Below are 16,778 nucleotides of genomic sequence, written 5' to 3'. Positions count from 1 at the left end.
AGACTAGGGACACGGAGCAGGGCAGGAGGGAGGTTGCATCCCTGACCATCTTGGCTAATAGCCATTGATGGACCTACCATCCATGAATTGATCTAATTCTTTTTTGAACCCAGTTTCAGCTTTGGACTTCACAAACAGCCACTGGCAAGGAGTTCCACAGGTTGACAATGTGTTCTGTGAAGAAGTAATTCCTTTTGTTTGTTTTAAACCCAATGCCTATTAATTTCATTGGGTGACCCCTGGTTCTTGTTATGTGAAGGGGTAAATAACACTTCCGTATTCTCTTTCTACATATAATTCATGATTTTATAGATCTCTATAATATTTCTCTTTAGTCGTCTCTTTTCCAAGATGAAAAGTCCTAATCTTTTTAATCTCTCCTCATACAGAAGCTGTTCCTACCCTTAATCATTTTTGTTGCTCTTCTCTGTACCTTTTCCCCTTTTAAAATATGTATTTTTTGAGATGAGGTGACCAGAACTGCACACAGTTTTCAAGTTGGAGGAGTACCATGGATTTATATAGCGGCATTATGATATTTACTGTCTAATCTCTCTTTCCTAATGGTTCCTAACATCATCTTAGCTTTTTTGACTTCTGCTGCACACTGAGTGGATGTTTTCAGAGAACTATCCACCATGAGTCCAAATTCTCTGAGTAGTAACAGCTAATTCAGACCCCATCATTTTGTAGGTATAGTTGGGATTATGTTTTCCAACGTACATTAGTTTGCATTTATCAACATTGAATTTCATCTGCCATTTTGTTGCCCAGTCAGCCAGTTTTGAGAGATCCCTTTGAAACTCTTCTCAGTTTGCCTTGAACTTATCTTGAGTAATTTTGTATCATCTGCAAACTTTGCCACTTTGTTGTTTATCCCTTTTTCCAGATCATTTATGAATATGTTGAACAATGTTGTCCTGGTCCCAATATAGATCCGTGGGGGACACCGCTATTTCCCTCTCTCCATTCTGAAAACTGACCATTCCTACCCTCTGTTTCCTATCTTTTAACCAGTTACTGATGCATGAGAGGGCCTTCCTTCTTATCCCATGACTGCTTACTTGGCTTAAGAGCCTTTGGTGAGGGACCTTGTCAAAGGCTTTCTGAAAGTCCAAGTACACTATATCTACGGGATCACTTTTGTCCACATGTGTGTTGATCCCCCCCAAAGAATTCTATTCAATTGGTGAGGCATGATTTCCCTTTACTCTTCCCCAACAAATCGTGTTCAAATGCGTGTCTGACAATTCTGTCCTTTACTATAATTACAATTTGCCTGGGACCGAAGTTGGGCTTACCGGCCTGTAATTGCCAGGATCACCTCTGGAGCCTTTTTTAAGAATTGTCATCACATTAGTTATTCTCCAGTCATCTGGTACAGAAGCTGATTTAAATGATAGGTTACACTGACATAAAGGGTTTCTGCAATTTTTTTTTTAAATAGTAAACTAGAACTTGGCCTACCCCTAAACATGGGTACTGATTGGCATCCACATGCTCTACCTGCTTTGCAAAGTGATTGGAGAATGGACTAAAATCATATTTTCTCATTTGAGCATCAGAGTGTTATTCTCCTAGAATAAGCCATAAGCAGTGGTAAATAGAGCCTCTCTCCTTCCCAGCTTCCTGGATATTGCCTGTCCCAGTCCCAACCGCAAGAGGGGGTTATAGAAAATTAGGTAGGGTCAATAAATTCTCTTTCCCAGAAGCTGGAATTTGGAAAGGTACTCCACACCGCTTTCCAGGAGCCAGGTGAAGAACTCCTATGTGGTTCCACTAAGAGCGAAAGGTCATGGAAAGGTGTCACTTATGTGGATCGGTGAGAGGCTAGGATATGGCTTTCATTCAATTTTTGCTCAACAAAAATATCACATCAAATATACATCTTAAATGTCTGATATGCTTTATCAAACAGCTTTATTTTTTAAAGTATACTATTATGGCATCTTCAGAAATCTGAGAGAAATTACTTAGAATTCCTCCAGAACACTGAACCTTCCTGCTGTTCGGTAAACCTGTTTCAGAGACTTGAATGCCTAAATATGTTCGGAGCACACACTCACTAGTTTTCAAAAAAACCTCCTCACCAGTATGTAAATCAGAAGTTAGCCTTTGATTTTTTTTTTAAATTCTCTGTTATACAATCTGCCAAACAAGTTGCATTTTTATGCATGAACTAAATTTTTACAGTTACCATTTTCACAAAACTTACAATTTAAAAAGAGAGAAAATCAATGGCCTGAAGTGAGAAATAAGGACTATAAAAATAAGAAATATAAACCTTATGCTTTAAGGGATGAGATAAGTAACATCTGTGCATGGATTGGAAGAATGTGTGTGTGTTATTCTTCAAAAGCATCTGGAAACAATATACCAGACTAAATGAACCACTAGTCTGACTAGCTATGGCAGTTCCAACTTTCCTATGATGAAAAATGTGTATTTATATGAATAACCAAGGCATGTTGCAGAATTCTGAGTAAACAAGGTCACTGTCCAACTGAATGGACTATCACATCACACTTGGATAATATAAATGGTCCAATAGATTCCTGAATTTTGGGGCATCAGCAAGGTATTTACTGAGATCATTAGCAGAATTCTGTCTGGAGAAAAGAAGACCGACAGGGAACATGACAGTTAGTACATAAAGGAACAGGAGTACTTGTGGCACCTTAGAGACTAACAAATTTATTTGCGCATAAGCTTTAGTGGGCTACAGCCCACTTCATTGGATGCATAGAATGGAACATATAGTAATAAGATATTTATACATACAGAGAACATGAAAAGGTGGAAGTACCCATACCAACTGTAAGAGGCTAATGAATTAAGAGGAGCTATTATCAGAAGGGGGAAAAAACTTTTGAAGTGATAATCAAGATGGCCCATTTTGGACAGTTGACATGAAGGTGTGAGGATACTTAACATGAGGAAATAGGGTTATTACAAGGAGGAGGAAGGTAAACTATTCTTGTTAACCTCTCAGGATAGGACAAGAAGCAATGGGCTTAAATTGTAGTAAGGTTTAGGTTGGGAAGTTTTTCATAATGTCCAACTGTCAGGGTAGTTAAGCACCGGAATAATTTGCTTTTGGAGGTTGTGGAATCTCCATCATTGGAGATTTTAAGAGCAGGTTAGACAAACACCTGTCAGAGATGGTCTCAATAATATTTAGTCCTGCCATGAGTGCAGGGGACTGGACTAGGTGACCTCCCGAAGTCCCTTCCAGTCCTACGCTTCTGTGATTCTGCTCTCATTCCTCTTACAAAGAATGAACACTGCTCATAACTTCTAAACAAAGGAGAGTTCCGAATTTTCCAGTTTAACTTGGCATTTCCTATTAATATGGGGATATTAAAGCAAACAAGACAGACAAATGTAATGAAACCTCAGTAAATGATCCTCTTGCAGCAATGCAGTGCTATGCCATGTTTCAATCTTTCTTTACAGTGGTCTTCAAAGTAGTCATAATCTCTACTTTCTCTGCAGCCTTGAATTCAGATGTTGAGGAGCATATTGATACAAATTAATCACCTTCAAACCTGGTGGACTGTTGCAGCACACTTTCTAATATTCATTTAGGACATCTTCTAATAAAATATTGGAAAGTGAACTCAGATGCTTTTGGGCAAGGGGAGGGAGGCAGGCCAGGGTGGAGAGATGAGTCTAACAGCATACCGTGAAATCAAGATTCAGGCTCTGGCAGACTAAAGTAAGGACCAAATTCCAGTGCTGCTTAAATGCTGATTCATTCCTGGTTGGAATGCTGTTGAGATCAAATGACATATGGACTTGACATTTTAAATCCAGCTCTCCCACTGACTGCTCATGCCTGTGTAAGTGTGATACAAGCAACACCTATAAAGTCACTGTAAAAAGTGCAAAAAAGTGTACTTTGTTACTTTGCTACATGATCTCTGTGTAGAGTGGATAATATCCTGACTGGTGAAAAGTACTGCAATTACCACTTGTGCTCCGAGTTATACTTTCCTAAAAAAAATACCATCAAAGAAACAAGGGGATTACCTACAACACCGAAAGCAGAGACCGCTCGAGATAACCCAGAGGAGCCCTTCTGTCCAATCTTTGTTCTATTTCCCAGATCTAGGCGGCCAAGAAGTTCCCTCACCTCTTGTTGCGTGTACACATGCTGAAAATAGAAATGCATATTGAACTTATTCTTTTGGTTATCATTGTTACTTTACATCACAGAATAGTGGAGTTTATTTAATTGCATAGTTCTGTTTTGAAAAGTGACTAAAGAGAACATCATGGCTTCCATTGTTTATTGGCTCTCAATTTCATAACATATGTGGTCAAGATTACAAAGCAAAATTGTATTTTTGGGACCTGATCTCCACTGTCAAGCTTGAGTCCAAGATCAAACAGTCTATAAGATAGCCAGTACCTAGTCCACCACAGTGATTGTTTAAAATTATTTTTTAAATTTCCTTTAAAAGAAAAATTGCTCATTTAATAAAAAGTATATTTGTTATTAAGTTACATTTTTAGTCTTATTCAAATAAATTAAATAATTGTATCTGATAATTTAATAATTTTCTTATCCTAATTTGTCTCCTCATTTCTAACAAAATCTATCGGCATTAATCTCCATTTATTGAAGTGCTAGGACTTTTTTTCATTGGAATGGAGAAAAATCCTTCTGCCCTGCAATACATCCAACCATGTGGTCGCCTTGTATTTTCTGTACTTTAACAGTTTTCAGTAATTGTCTTCTTAAACAAATTATTTTGTAGAACTAGGGTCTATGTGGACACTTGTCCAGGGCCCAACCAAATTCAGGGCCATGAAAAATGTGTCACAGACCGTGAAATCTGGTCTCCTGACATGAAATCTCATCTTTTGTGTTTTTACCCTATACTATACAAATTTAATGGGGGAGACCAGCATTTCTCAAACTGGGGGCCTTGACCCAAAAGGGAGTTGCTGGGGATGGTCGTTATTGGGTTATTTTAGTATTGCCACCCTTACTTCTGCGCTGCCTTCAGAGTTGGTGGACGGAGAGTGGCTGCTGTTGGCCAGGTGCCTAGCTCTGAAGGTAGCGCCCTACCAGCAGCAGCACAGAAGTAAGGGTGGCAATATCATAGCATGTCACTCTTACTTCTGCACTGCTGCCTTCAGAACTGGGCAGCTGGAGAGTGACAACTGCGGACCAAGGGCCCAGCTCTGAAGGCAACAGTGCAGAAGTAAGGGTAGCAATACCACACCATGCCATCCTTACTTCTTTGCTGCTGTTGGTGGTGGTGGCTCTGCCTTCAGAGCTGGGCTCCCGGCCAGTAGCCACCGCTTTCAGGTCGCTCAACTTTGAAGGCCGTGTCACCACCAGCAGGAGCACAGAAGTAGGAGGTAGGAGTAACACAACCTCCCACAACAATAAACTTGCAATCCTCCCTCCCACCCCCAACTTCTTTTTGGGTCAGGATCCCTACCATTACAACACCATGAAATTTCAAATTTAAATATCTGAAATCATGAAATTTATGATTTTTAAAATCCTATGACCATGAAATTAACCAAAATGGACTGTGAATTTCTTAGAATTCCACTGAGTGGAATGGTACAGTACCCAGTGCAGGCAGATCTCTTTGCAGGATTGATGCCTCATGCCCTCATCCTCCAAAAACATATGCATATCCATAACTTTATACACATCAGTATTCCCCCTGAAGTAAAAGTAAGGAAGTAATTGCACATGTTTATGAAGTTAAGTAGGTGTGTAAATCTTTGACGTGCTAGGCATTACACCATAAAATCCTTGGGGCAGGCACCATGTCTTACTCTATTCTGTACAGTACCAAGCTTTGTTGTCTGTTGCTCATCTTGCTTCAGCTGTGTAAGTGATTTCAAACCAACTTCAAGCATTTAGGTAAGCAGTAGTTAAGCGAGTTCATTTTGCATTTCAGAATGACACAGCTGAACGTAAGACAAAACTCACATCTATTACTTGACATTAGGAGATCATAGCTAACAAACTGCACAGCTAACAGAAACGGAGTGTCATGGAAGTATGATGTAACAGAGTTACGCATTTGTACTAAGAGAAAAGTTTGGCTGCCATTTATGTAGAAAACAAATCACACATGTGAAACTGATAGCATCATGAGTACATTTTTCAGCTGTTCTGAACTTACCTTATCATCAATTATAACTAAATCTGTTGGTTCAGTGCGATCAATTTTCAAAACACGATACTTGGTCTCTGCATGATTACTCCCAACAAGAAAATACCGCTAGGTTTTAAAAAAAAAAAAAAAGAATATATTGTACAAGAAAGAAAACCCCGCAAAACTATAAACATATTAACAATAGCATTATATAGCTGTAGATTAGCTCTATCTTAATTACATCAGATACATTTGTAAATGGTATTGTTTTAGCCATCAGCATTTCAGGTACATTTTGTACGTGTTTCATGACGATTCTAATCGATCCCCGACACTTAAAAAGCCCCTCAACTCTCCACCTCACACCACAGAGGGAAGAAAACCAATTTAAATCTGGGGAAAGAAAAACTGGCAGCTGTGTGGAAAAGGAAAATGCAATTTACAGAAAAGAGTCCCCTCTGCCCATTTAGCCATCACTGAACTCTCTGAAAAGTCTTCAAGTAGCCTGCTCACATGCTTTAGTGGCAAGGCTACAAGATGAAGTTGGTGAACAGTCCTAAGGAAGTCAGTTGTTTTTTCCAATAGCCTCCCAGTTTAAAGAGCTTAATGGAAACAGTATCTGTCTCTCCATGAAGTACTTTAAATGTGGAAGAAGTGATGAGAGAAAACTAACTAGAATGCTAGTCAACTTCCCTCTGTAGTCTTCCACATCTAAAGCATTTCTGCTTCTTTGTAGACAGAGAACACCAGCTCCAACACCATCATAACAGGAAAGGTATAAGAACCTAAACTGTTTGACTGATATACATGGAGGTCAGAGTGTCAAGAGGGAGGCAGGACGGGAGAGAGAGGAAAGACAAGAGAAACTCAGAGACCAAAATAGAGACAGAGAAAGGGGAAAATGCAAAAAGAGAAACTGAAGGAGATGGAGAGAAAGAAATAAAGGGCAATAATACTGATGTCTGATCTTGTTATCCATTTTTTCAATTTAGTGACTCTGGACATAAGAGTTACTGAGAGGTTAGGCCTTGATCCTGCAAGGAACTTCACAAGTGCAAGGATCTGTCCCTGGGGAGCTCCTTGCAGGAGTAGGGTGCCTTAAGTTAATTATTGAAGGCCAAACTACACCTTTGCATAAAAACTTCCTTTCATATCAATTGCAGTTATACAGTGTACTGATAATACATGACTCCAGTTTATACCCTCTCACCCCAGCCCACAGATTGATTAAAACATTATTCAGTCTTTACCACAAGAAGAATTTCTTCACATCATTGGTACATGCTGAACACTCACCACGGATGATAGCTAATTTAAATAATGAGGAGCATTTTTAAGATCTGATTCTGATGGCAGACTTGGAGGGAAGATCATTGTAAAAGATGGACAACTACGTATCCAAGATCAAACTAGAAACACTGATTCCTTGGGGAGGATCAAGTGAAAATATATAAGAGAAGTTTCAGTCAGGCAACACAAATATTCTGATGGATAGATTTCACTGGTAAAAAAACATCTATATTTAAGAACATTCTACATACTATGCTCAAAAATTATAGGGACTCATTAAAAAATGCCCGACTATTTGCCAGGATCTAAACATTACAAAGTGAGAGATATACCAAAATTTCAAATCTTAATCCAAAAACAAATAATTAAGAATTTAATTTTAACAGTACTGATAAGAAATAACTGCATTTTTAAAAACAAGGCTATTTGTATTTCTACCTCTTAAGCGAAATGTGAAAAGAAAGTGAACATTTGCACTGTACTCATTACGTGACAAAACGGTAAACTAAAATTGAATTATCTTCTACATTTAGGGTAATTAACAGTAAGTGCAGATTACAGGACTGGCTTGCTGTAGGAAGCTTTTGTTTTGCTAATTCCTTCCCTCAGTACTGTCCTAAACACAACAGGGTGTAGCCTTTAATAATGCTCAGCCTAGTAGGAAAACATGTGGCTGTACTCAGCCTTGCTCTTAACTTGAACGGTCACATGGATTTAAGATGTGTGAGGGGGATCAGCAACAAGATTTACACAGTGCCTGAGTATCAGAATTCATACGAGCGAAAAAGTGAAGATGAACAAAAAGCTCATTTTTGAAAAAACAAGCACAAATTTAAGACAAAATATTTAAATTGAAATTAATAGAATTTAAAGCCCTATTCAGCATTCTCTACTCCCCGCAAAAAACTCCAGCTGGTATCCTAGTACCTAGGTATTACACGTATATCGCATGGTTCTCTGCAAAAGGGTTTCCACTTACAGAACTGTGCCATAGTATGCGTGCATGTGGTTCTTTACAATTAGGATTACAATGGTCCACCAAGCTATAACACACACTCCTCATTTAAATCTCCCTTGAAAACTCAATTCCACAACTTCCACACTGCAAGTAAATCAATTTTAGTCACCTTATATCTTTACTCTAATTTTTATATACAACACACACAACAAAAACCACAGAACCACCAAGACACACTCTTACCTAGACTGACCAACCATGTGATCTTAATGCTTCCAACTCTTATTCTCAATGCCCCTTAACTCCCTATTCCGTATCACCCACACCTGTAAAATTTAGAATGTAAGTTCTTTGAAGCAACTATAATATCTTTCTTTGCTGTGAAGTGTCTAGCACATCATGGGTGATTACAGTGGCATGACAGCACCACTGCAGTTAGGGTAATGTCACCACATTTTAAAAGGTCGACCTTTTTAAGTCCTCTAAAATGGACATGCTTAGTCCGATTTCTTAGTAATGTGGTGTGCCTCTGGAGGGTGGAGGATAGATTTAGTGACCCAAAGTATGAGTCCCATGAGCCAGGGTTTCCAGAGATATAAGCCCTGAAAAAACCTGCCATTTTTAACAAGTTTTAAGGGTTCTGTTTGCTCGTTTTTGCACAGAGCTAGAGATCTAACTATTGATGTGATGATCTCAATTTGTTAAGTTTTACCCAAGGTAGCACATGGAACTCACTAAATCTTTGGGGGTCTGGCCTGGTCCACACTATGAAATTAGGTTGGTATCTAAGTTCCCTCTAAGCTGCACAGCCATATAGCAGCCTAATAAGCACTGCGCAGGTTCTCAGGCCTGTGGCAGGGAGGGGCACTTCACTTCTTCACTTCAGTCAGCAGCACTGCTATGGGTACCCGCATGACGCCACAGTATGCTAACATTTTTATGGCTGACTTAGAACAACGCTTCCTCAGCTCTCGTCCCCTAACGCCCCTACTCTACTTGCACTACATTGATGACATCTTCATCATTTGAACCCATGGAAAAGACGCCCTTAGGAATTCCACCAGGATTTCAACAATTTCCATCCCCACCATCAACTTCAGCCTGGACCAATCCACACAAGAGATCCACTTTCTGGACACTACAGTGCTAATAAGCAATGATCACATAAACACCACCCTATTCCGAAACCTACTGACCTCTATACTTACCTACATGCCTCCAGCTTTCATCCAAACCACACCACACGCTCCATTGTCTACAGCCAAGCTTTAAGATATAACCGCATTTGTTCCAATCCCTCAGACAGACACAAACACCCACAAGATCTCTAATCAAGCATTCTTAAAACTACAGTACCCACCTGCTGAAGTGAAGAAACAGATTGACAGACCCAGAAGAATACCCAGAAGTCACCTACTCCAGGACAGGCCCAACAAAGAAAGTAACAGAACGCCACTACCCATCACCTTCAGCCGCCACCAAAAACCTCTCCAATGCATCATCAAGGATCTACAACCTATCCTGAAGGACAATCCCTCACTCCCACAGATCTTGGGAGACAGGCCAGTCCTCACTTACAGACAGCCCCCAAACCTGAAAGCAAATACTCACCAGCAACCATACACCACACAACACTAACCCAGGAACCTATCCTTGCAACAAAGCCCATTGCCAACTCTGTCCACATATCTATTCAAGGGACACCATCATAGGGCCTAATTACATCAGCCACACTATCAGAGGCTCATTCACATGCACATCTACCAATGTGATATATGCCAGCAATGCCCCTCTGCCATGAACACTGGCCAAACCAGACAGTCTCTACGCAAAAGAATAAATGGACACAAATCAGACGTCAAGAATTATAACATTTGAAAACCAGTCGGAGAACACTTCAAGCTCCCTGGTCACTCAATTACAGACCTAAAAGTTGCAATTCTTCAACAAAAAAACTTCAAAAACAGACTCCAAAGAGAAACTGCAGAACTGGAATTAATTTGCAAACTAAACACCATTAAATTAGGCTTGAATAAAGACTGGGAGTGGATGGGTCATTACACAAAATAAAAACTATTTCCCCATACTAATTTTTCCCCCACTGTTACTCACACCTTCTTGTCAACTGTTTGAAATGGGCCATCCTGATTATCACTACAAAAGCTTTTTTTTCTCCTGCTGATAATAGCCTACCTTAACTGGTCTTGTTAGAGTTGGTATGGCAACACCCATTTTTTCATGTTCACTGTGTATATATATCTTCCTACTGAATTTCCCACTGCATGCATCCGATGAAGTGGGTTTTAGCCCACCAAAGCTTATGCCCAAATAAATTTGTTAGTCTCTAAGGTGCCACAAGTAATACTCATTCTTTTTGCGGATACAGACTAACACAGCTACCACTCTGAAACCTGTATACATGTAGTTAAGTTTTCTCTCTTTATATATTTGTTGTCCAGTCAATAAACAATGGCAAATAGATCATTTTGAAGTTATAAAAAGATAGGGATTTTAAAATCAAATTGGTGTACAAAGAAGGAAAGGCTTATGATCCCCACTAGGGAGACTTACTCACGACAGAAGTTGGATATTCTGAAGATTAATTTTGTATTAAACCTTCCAGACTATAATCCTTAATGCAGTTTAAAAAAAAAAAAAAAGATAGATGCAAAACGAAAAGGAGATGCATGCTTCTCCTTGGCATATTTGTCTTGTAGGATTTTGTTAAATCCAATCATACTCTGCAAGCAATTGTACTGGTTCTGATGCCAAGAAAGGCAGTACATAATTCTAAAATAACCAGTTTCAGAAAGCCCAACTAAGCCCCAAGAACTGAAGGTGCTTGGGTAATAATGTTGCTAATTTTTAAAACTGCAAAAGTTACAGCAAAAGTTGTGTGTGCAGAAAAAGTTAAAGTACTTATACAAAATGTCTGTAATTTTGTGGCAATAGGAAATCTGTAGCTGCCTATGGCATATGTCCCAGCACACAAGCTCTGAAGGTAACAAACAGCGATGTGCTAATTACACTTTCTATTGAACAAATGATTGGGGAACATGCTGGGCTGCGTGCTGAGAGACCTTAGTAAGAAAACTGATTTGGGATCATAGGCTCAGGGCTAGAAATGTTTTAGCACACTGTGGAGATCTCTCTGCTTGCATACATGCTGAACACTGACCTTTAGGACAGCACAACAGGAGCTGTCACCTGCAGTCAGGTCACCTTCCTCCTCCAAGCCAACAACAAAATTGTTCAGGAAAAATGTTTCCATCCAAAAAATATTTTTATGATTGCTGATATATATTGCATTCGACACCAGAAAACCAGAGCTCAGAGCATGTGATAAATGTCTTAACAGAATAACGATAATCACTGCTAAAATAGGATTAGACTGTCCTTTTGGTACTGCACATGGAGGGGAGCCAAATCAGGTTTATTTGGATATAAAGTATAGTGGCAATTAAGCAGCATACTTCCCCTTCCATTAATCCTGCAGAATGTCTGAGTTCTATGAGACAGAAAGTATAGGCCAGGGTGGTGATTCTTCTCAATTGTATGGTCTTCACAAAAGCTGGTGGGGGACTATCCAACGTAAGAAAAATTCTGTCAGAGTCAGGGTTATTTACACAGGACCAACACTGCACAGTGAAAACACTCCTGAGGATAGCTAAAGGGTCAGCCACCAGTGGTCACTGCATGCTCTCCCAGGAGGGAGAATTTCTGTGTGGAATGGAATGGAATCTGACCTATCAGCTCAGGAAGCGATCCTTTCAAGAAACTACAAATATGTAAATACTTTGCATTTTAAATTCTTCTAAAGAAACATACCTAAAAATAAACTGCACAATTTTCAGAATAAAGATTGAATCATCATGTAGTTCGTGTGTGCTTATTAAAAAACCTTAACATAGTAATGTGCACTAATACTACAGCTTTGCAACAGTGATATTGTTTTGGGATATTAAAATAGAATACCTTAGCAATTTTATGAGCTTATTGCATCTGAACTGTACTGTAATTTAGAGTGCAAATGACTTGAGGGACCATGTTTTCTATGTAGTTTACAGCTTGTATATACTCATAATCAAGAAATAGATATAATGAGATGTCATCCTTAAACTTCTGTCATTAGGATCTAGGTTTCCCCAGTGAAATAGTTATTGCTGATAATGGGCTTGCTGAAACTAGAAGCAATAGTAGTTAACTTATAATGCTGTAGAGGAAAAAAGTCTCAATGGTACACTTTGAGTGTCACCTTTCAATTTCCTTGCTTTTAAATGTGTTTTTACAACCATTATTTAAAAAACCCACACATTTTACCTACAGATTACCTAGAAGATTGGAACATCACCACTGAAGAATTTCAATTACTTAAAACACAATTTTCATTATAAATATGAAGAGATTTTATTTACTTGACAGAAATAAATTGGGCCAAATTCCATTCCTTTGCTCTCCTGTGCTACATGGCATAAGGGAACCAAAGGATTAGGAAAATAAGTAGAAAGAAAAGAAATTTGAACATAGCGGAAATTCAGCTGCTACAGTGCATGCTTCCAAGATCCTGAAGAAGCCCTTCTATACAAGCTGCTTCTAGATGAAGCTCCATGGAAATTTTGAGAACGTGGCCTGTAAAAAGTACACTATTTAAATAAAAGGAACGTCTGCACAACAATTAATGCTGACCAGGCCAAAATTAACCTCCCAGCTTTTGCACTAAACTCCCTCCCCTCTCTCAAACAGGATAGGATTGCATAAGCACACTTAGAGTTGAGAATGCATGAGTCAGCCATACTGCTAGTGGTAGCTAGAGAGTGTGCAGAGATTTTTTTTTCTGCTCTGTGGATCGTGAATCTGCAGAGTTAGTGCCAGTGTTTTCCAAAAATCCTCTGCCTATACAGGTACTACAAGTCCTACCTTTTCTGCAAGGCAATCACCCCAATGCTCTGAAGGTGAAAGAATGTAGAAAGAGCTGCAGGAACCCTGTGTAGGTTTTTCAAAGTAATTCTCCAAGGTTTTCAATGAAATAGGATTGTCTTTTTGTTCATATGTAGTCCAGCTTACTGTGATATAACTATTTCTGACACGCCCTATGACTACGGTAGATGCTCATTAGTAACAACATAGTGGTGACCTTTTGCTGTGTTGCTGCTAAGCAGCAGTTGCTGTTATGGGGAGTCTTGTCTGACCAAAGGCAGCATGCTTTTTCTGATACCCAAATTAGCAACAGAACACTAACAATTTAGAACTGTAATAATGTGATGTATGTTTATTATTATTGCTACAGTATTACATTAGCATATGTACTGTACATTTTAAACATATGCTCTGTTCTGCATTTGTAGTCTACCACCATATTGTATCAAGAAAGCGGTATTAATTGAGTTAACATATAGAAGTATCAAGTTTTGTTTTTATGTTTTAAGATCAAACAGCCACCATGACAACACACACAACCTCTGGCTCCTACTTATAAAAAATTTTTGTACTCACACTAAACTGTAATACTTTGTATGCACTGTAAGTTGCCCTGGATAAGAGTGTCTGCTAAGCAAACTAATAATAATGCTATAATAACCTCAATTAAAGTACTATTCCACATCAAGGTGTATTCTATTTATACAGTGTGTATCAACTTGTAAATTAAGGTAAACTCACTCATTCCAGGTGAAAGAACACTTAATTTTCTCTGCTTCTTCTCAGTCACAATTTTGTTTTGAAAATGGGATTCAATGTCCCAAGAGACCTGTAACCACGTCCCTCTAGCTGTGAAAAATGCTAAAGTATATTCAAAGCCTTCAACAGCTCGGGGTTTCTTGCAGGTGGAACTTCATCAAAATCCTCCTCACTCTCTTGATTATGTTTCATCAACACACACTCATTTCTCTAGCTTTGCAGCAGCTTCAACGCTCACTAATTCCTCATCAACTAGTCCTCCAAATTGAGCAAATCCTCATCCATAGTCACAGGAGCTACTAAATCCTCTTTTTCCATGTTGTCTGGAAGTGGAACATCATTTGGGGGTCAAACTCTTCAATATCCTTGTCTTCCACACCTTCCACTGGCACAACAAATTTGCCTTTGCTGAAACAGCTGGAAATTGTTGTCGCCTTTACATCTTGCCATGCTGCAGCAACAAGGTGAACACCATCTAGAAAATGTACAGTTTTCATCACTGTCTGAACATCTGCATTGGGGTCCGCATCAAAAAATAATAATAATCTGGTTTGCAGTTTTTGATGGGTAATGTCCCTTCATGTTCTTACTCATATCTTGATCCATAGGTTACATTAAAGATGTCGCGTTAGAGGGTAGGAATTCAAGCTGAATGTTGGTGAGAACCACTCCTGGGTGGGGTGTGAGACGTTATCCAGTAAGAAGCACATTGTACCGCTCTGCAAGCAAAATTGACAATCCCACTTCTTTAGCCAGTTGATGAAACTCTCACCTGTCATCCAGGCATTTGATGAACTGACATAATTGAGGGGGAAAGTTTACGGAAATCCTTCAGAAAGCATCTGGATCTTTTTCACTTCCCGATCATGAACAGCGGGCATTTGTTACTCCCATCCATGTTGGCACAGAACGAGCACGCTTACCCTGTCTTTTGAAGCTTTCCCTCCTTCTAGCTTTTCATTTTTTTCTACATCCTCTAGCACAGAACCCTTTCAGATAAAATCCTGTTTCGTCAGCATTGTAGATGTCATCTGAGGAAAACCTTTCAAGAATATGAGAAAGCTTTTTGCACTGCCCCTGCTCAGCTGCTGGCTTGCCCACCGATGGTTTTTCCTCATGCTCTTTTTTGAAAGCAACGCTGAAGCATTTCTTCCATCTAGTAAACAGACTGTCACTTGCCTTAAAATCATTCAATCCAAGTGAAGTAGCAAGCTGAAGGGCTTTTTCCTCGACTGCAGGTCCAGCATGCAGTACTCGCTGCACTCTCTTCTCCTTGAACCATATAAAGAGAGCCTCGTCAACATCAGAGGCTTTTCCCTCATGCCCACTCTTATGGCAGCTGTTTAACTGTCCAGCTTCATATTTAGCCAAAAGCTTATCCTTCAGCTTCCACATTCCACATACAGTCAACCTGTGCAACTCCCACTTGACTGCAACTTGGTTTTGAGTAGTCCCCAGAGTGACAGTCTCAGATAATCTGTACTTTTTCTTTCAGTGAAAGACTTCTGGCATTTTGTCTGTTTTTGCCACAAAAAATGATGCAAGTAAATGGAGGATGTGACATCACAAATGTTGCTCTTATGCAGTGGCTATGTTGCTGTTACCAATTGGACAATTCATGGTAGGGAAAGCGATCCAAGGAGAAATTTAGCTCATAACCAGAGTTGCTCTTACAAGATGTTGCTACAAACAAGCATCTACTCTATTAGGATTTTCTATTAAAATTAGGGCTGTAGAAGGTTAACCGGTAAGCATTAGGCTTACCGTTAATGGGACATTAACCGTTAACCCAGCGGCTGGCCGCACCAGGTGGGATCCCGGCCTTGGCAGGACCCCAGCCCCTGCCGCCCCGAACCAGCCCACCACGGGAGCAAACGAACCACCACGCCCTGAACCAGCCCACCATCGGTTAACCAGTTAGATGATATTTGTGAAACCTAGACAGTGCTCACACACAGCCACCATTTTTCAAAGTTTCAAATCTCAGCCTCACGTATTTTTTTAAATAAAAATTAGGATTTGTAAATGGTGGTCAGTGTATATTTCCTTCCAACCATCTAAATCTATGTACCAGCCCAGAAACTACAGGAATAAAACCCAATGAAAATCCAAATCTGGATTCTGCATCATATGGCATCATAATTAATATTCAATTCAAATCACGTTAATGGAATCTTAAGGAAGACATGAAAAGCCTTCTTGCTTATTTACCTGTGGTAAGTAGAAAGCTTTCCTTGCCAACTGGTGGGGGTCTACCTCATTTTTTAATCTAAAAATAAGGGTATGTTTCTCGCTCTTACAATTGTGGAGACAGCCTTTCACATGTGCACTAATGCAGTGCTGTCTTCCCAAGTCTGCAGACAGATACTCAACTATTGCACAGATTGCCCAAGCAGCAAAGAGCTGAAGAAGAGCTCTGTATAAGCTCGAAAGCTTGTCTCTCTCACCTAGTCTAATATGCTGGGACTAACACGGCTACAACAACATTGCCTACTAATAAGACTCATCAGTTTCACAGATGCTATTTACATATAGCTAAAGAGAAACAGAGAATTATGACACTTCGCTATTTTTGCTGCTTGGCTAAGCTATAAACAGGAGCAGAGGAAAACAGTGTAGCTATGCACAGGGAAGGAAGATCAAAAAAGTGAAAATGACCTGAGGGACAGAACAAGACCCTCCTCATTGAAGCAACAGAGTGGCAGACCATCCGCACAAGTTTA

General features: G+C 39.5%; 1 protein-coding gene across 13 annotated transcripts in view; it reads right to left on the bottom strand.

Moving 5' to 3' along the window:
• The window catches only part of FIG4 (FIG4 phosphoinositide 5-phosphatase), a 157,105-nt gene that overhangs the window by 126,963 nt on the left and 13,364 nt on the right, over positions 1-16,778 (bottom strand). For 12 of the 13 annotated variants that reach the window (XR_012158016.1, XR_012158017.1, XM_073336996.1 and 9 more), the window contains 2 exons: positions 6,159-6,257; positions 4,033-4,156 (listed from right to left, as the gene is read on the bottom strand). Coding sequence is in view for 10 of the 13 variants with exons in the window: in XM_073336996.1 (XP_073193097.1) it covers positions 4,033-4,156; positions 6,159-6,257 (223 nt within the window). In the remaining 3 variants the exon portion in view is untranslated. Of the gene's footprint in view, positions 1-4,032; positions 4,157-6,158; positions 6,258-16,778 lie in introns of those variants that run through there. The other variant, XM_073337001.1, reaches the window with a different exon arrangement.

The sequence above is a fragment of the Lepidochelys kempii genome, chromosome 3 (assembly GCF_965140265.1).
Source record: "Lepidochelys kempii isolate rLepKem1 chromosome 3, rLepKem1.hap2, whole genome shotgun sequence".
Lineage (NCBI taxonomy): Eukaryota > Metazoa > Chordata > Testudines > Cheloniidae > Lepidochelys > Lepidochelys kempii.
This window is presented reverse-complemented; position numbering and strand designations above follow the sequence as displayed.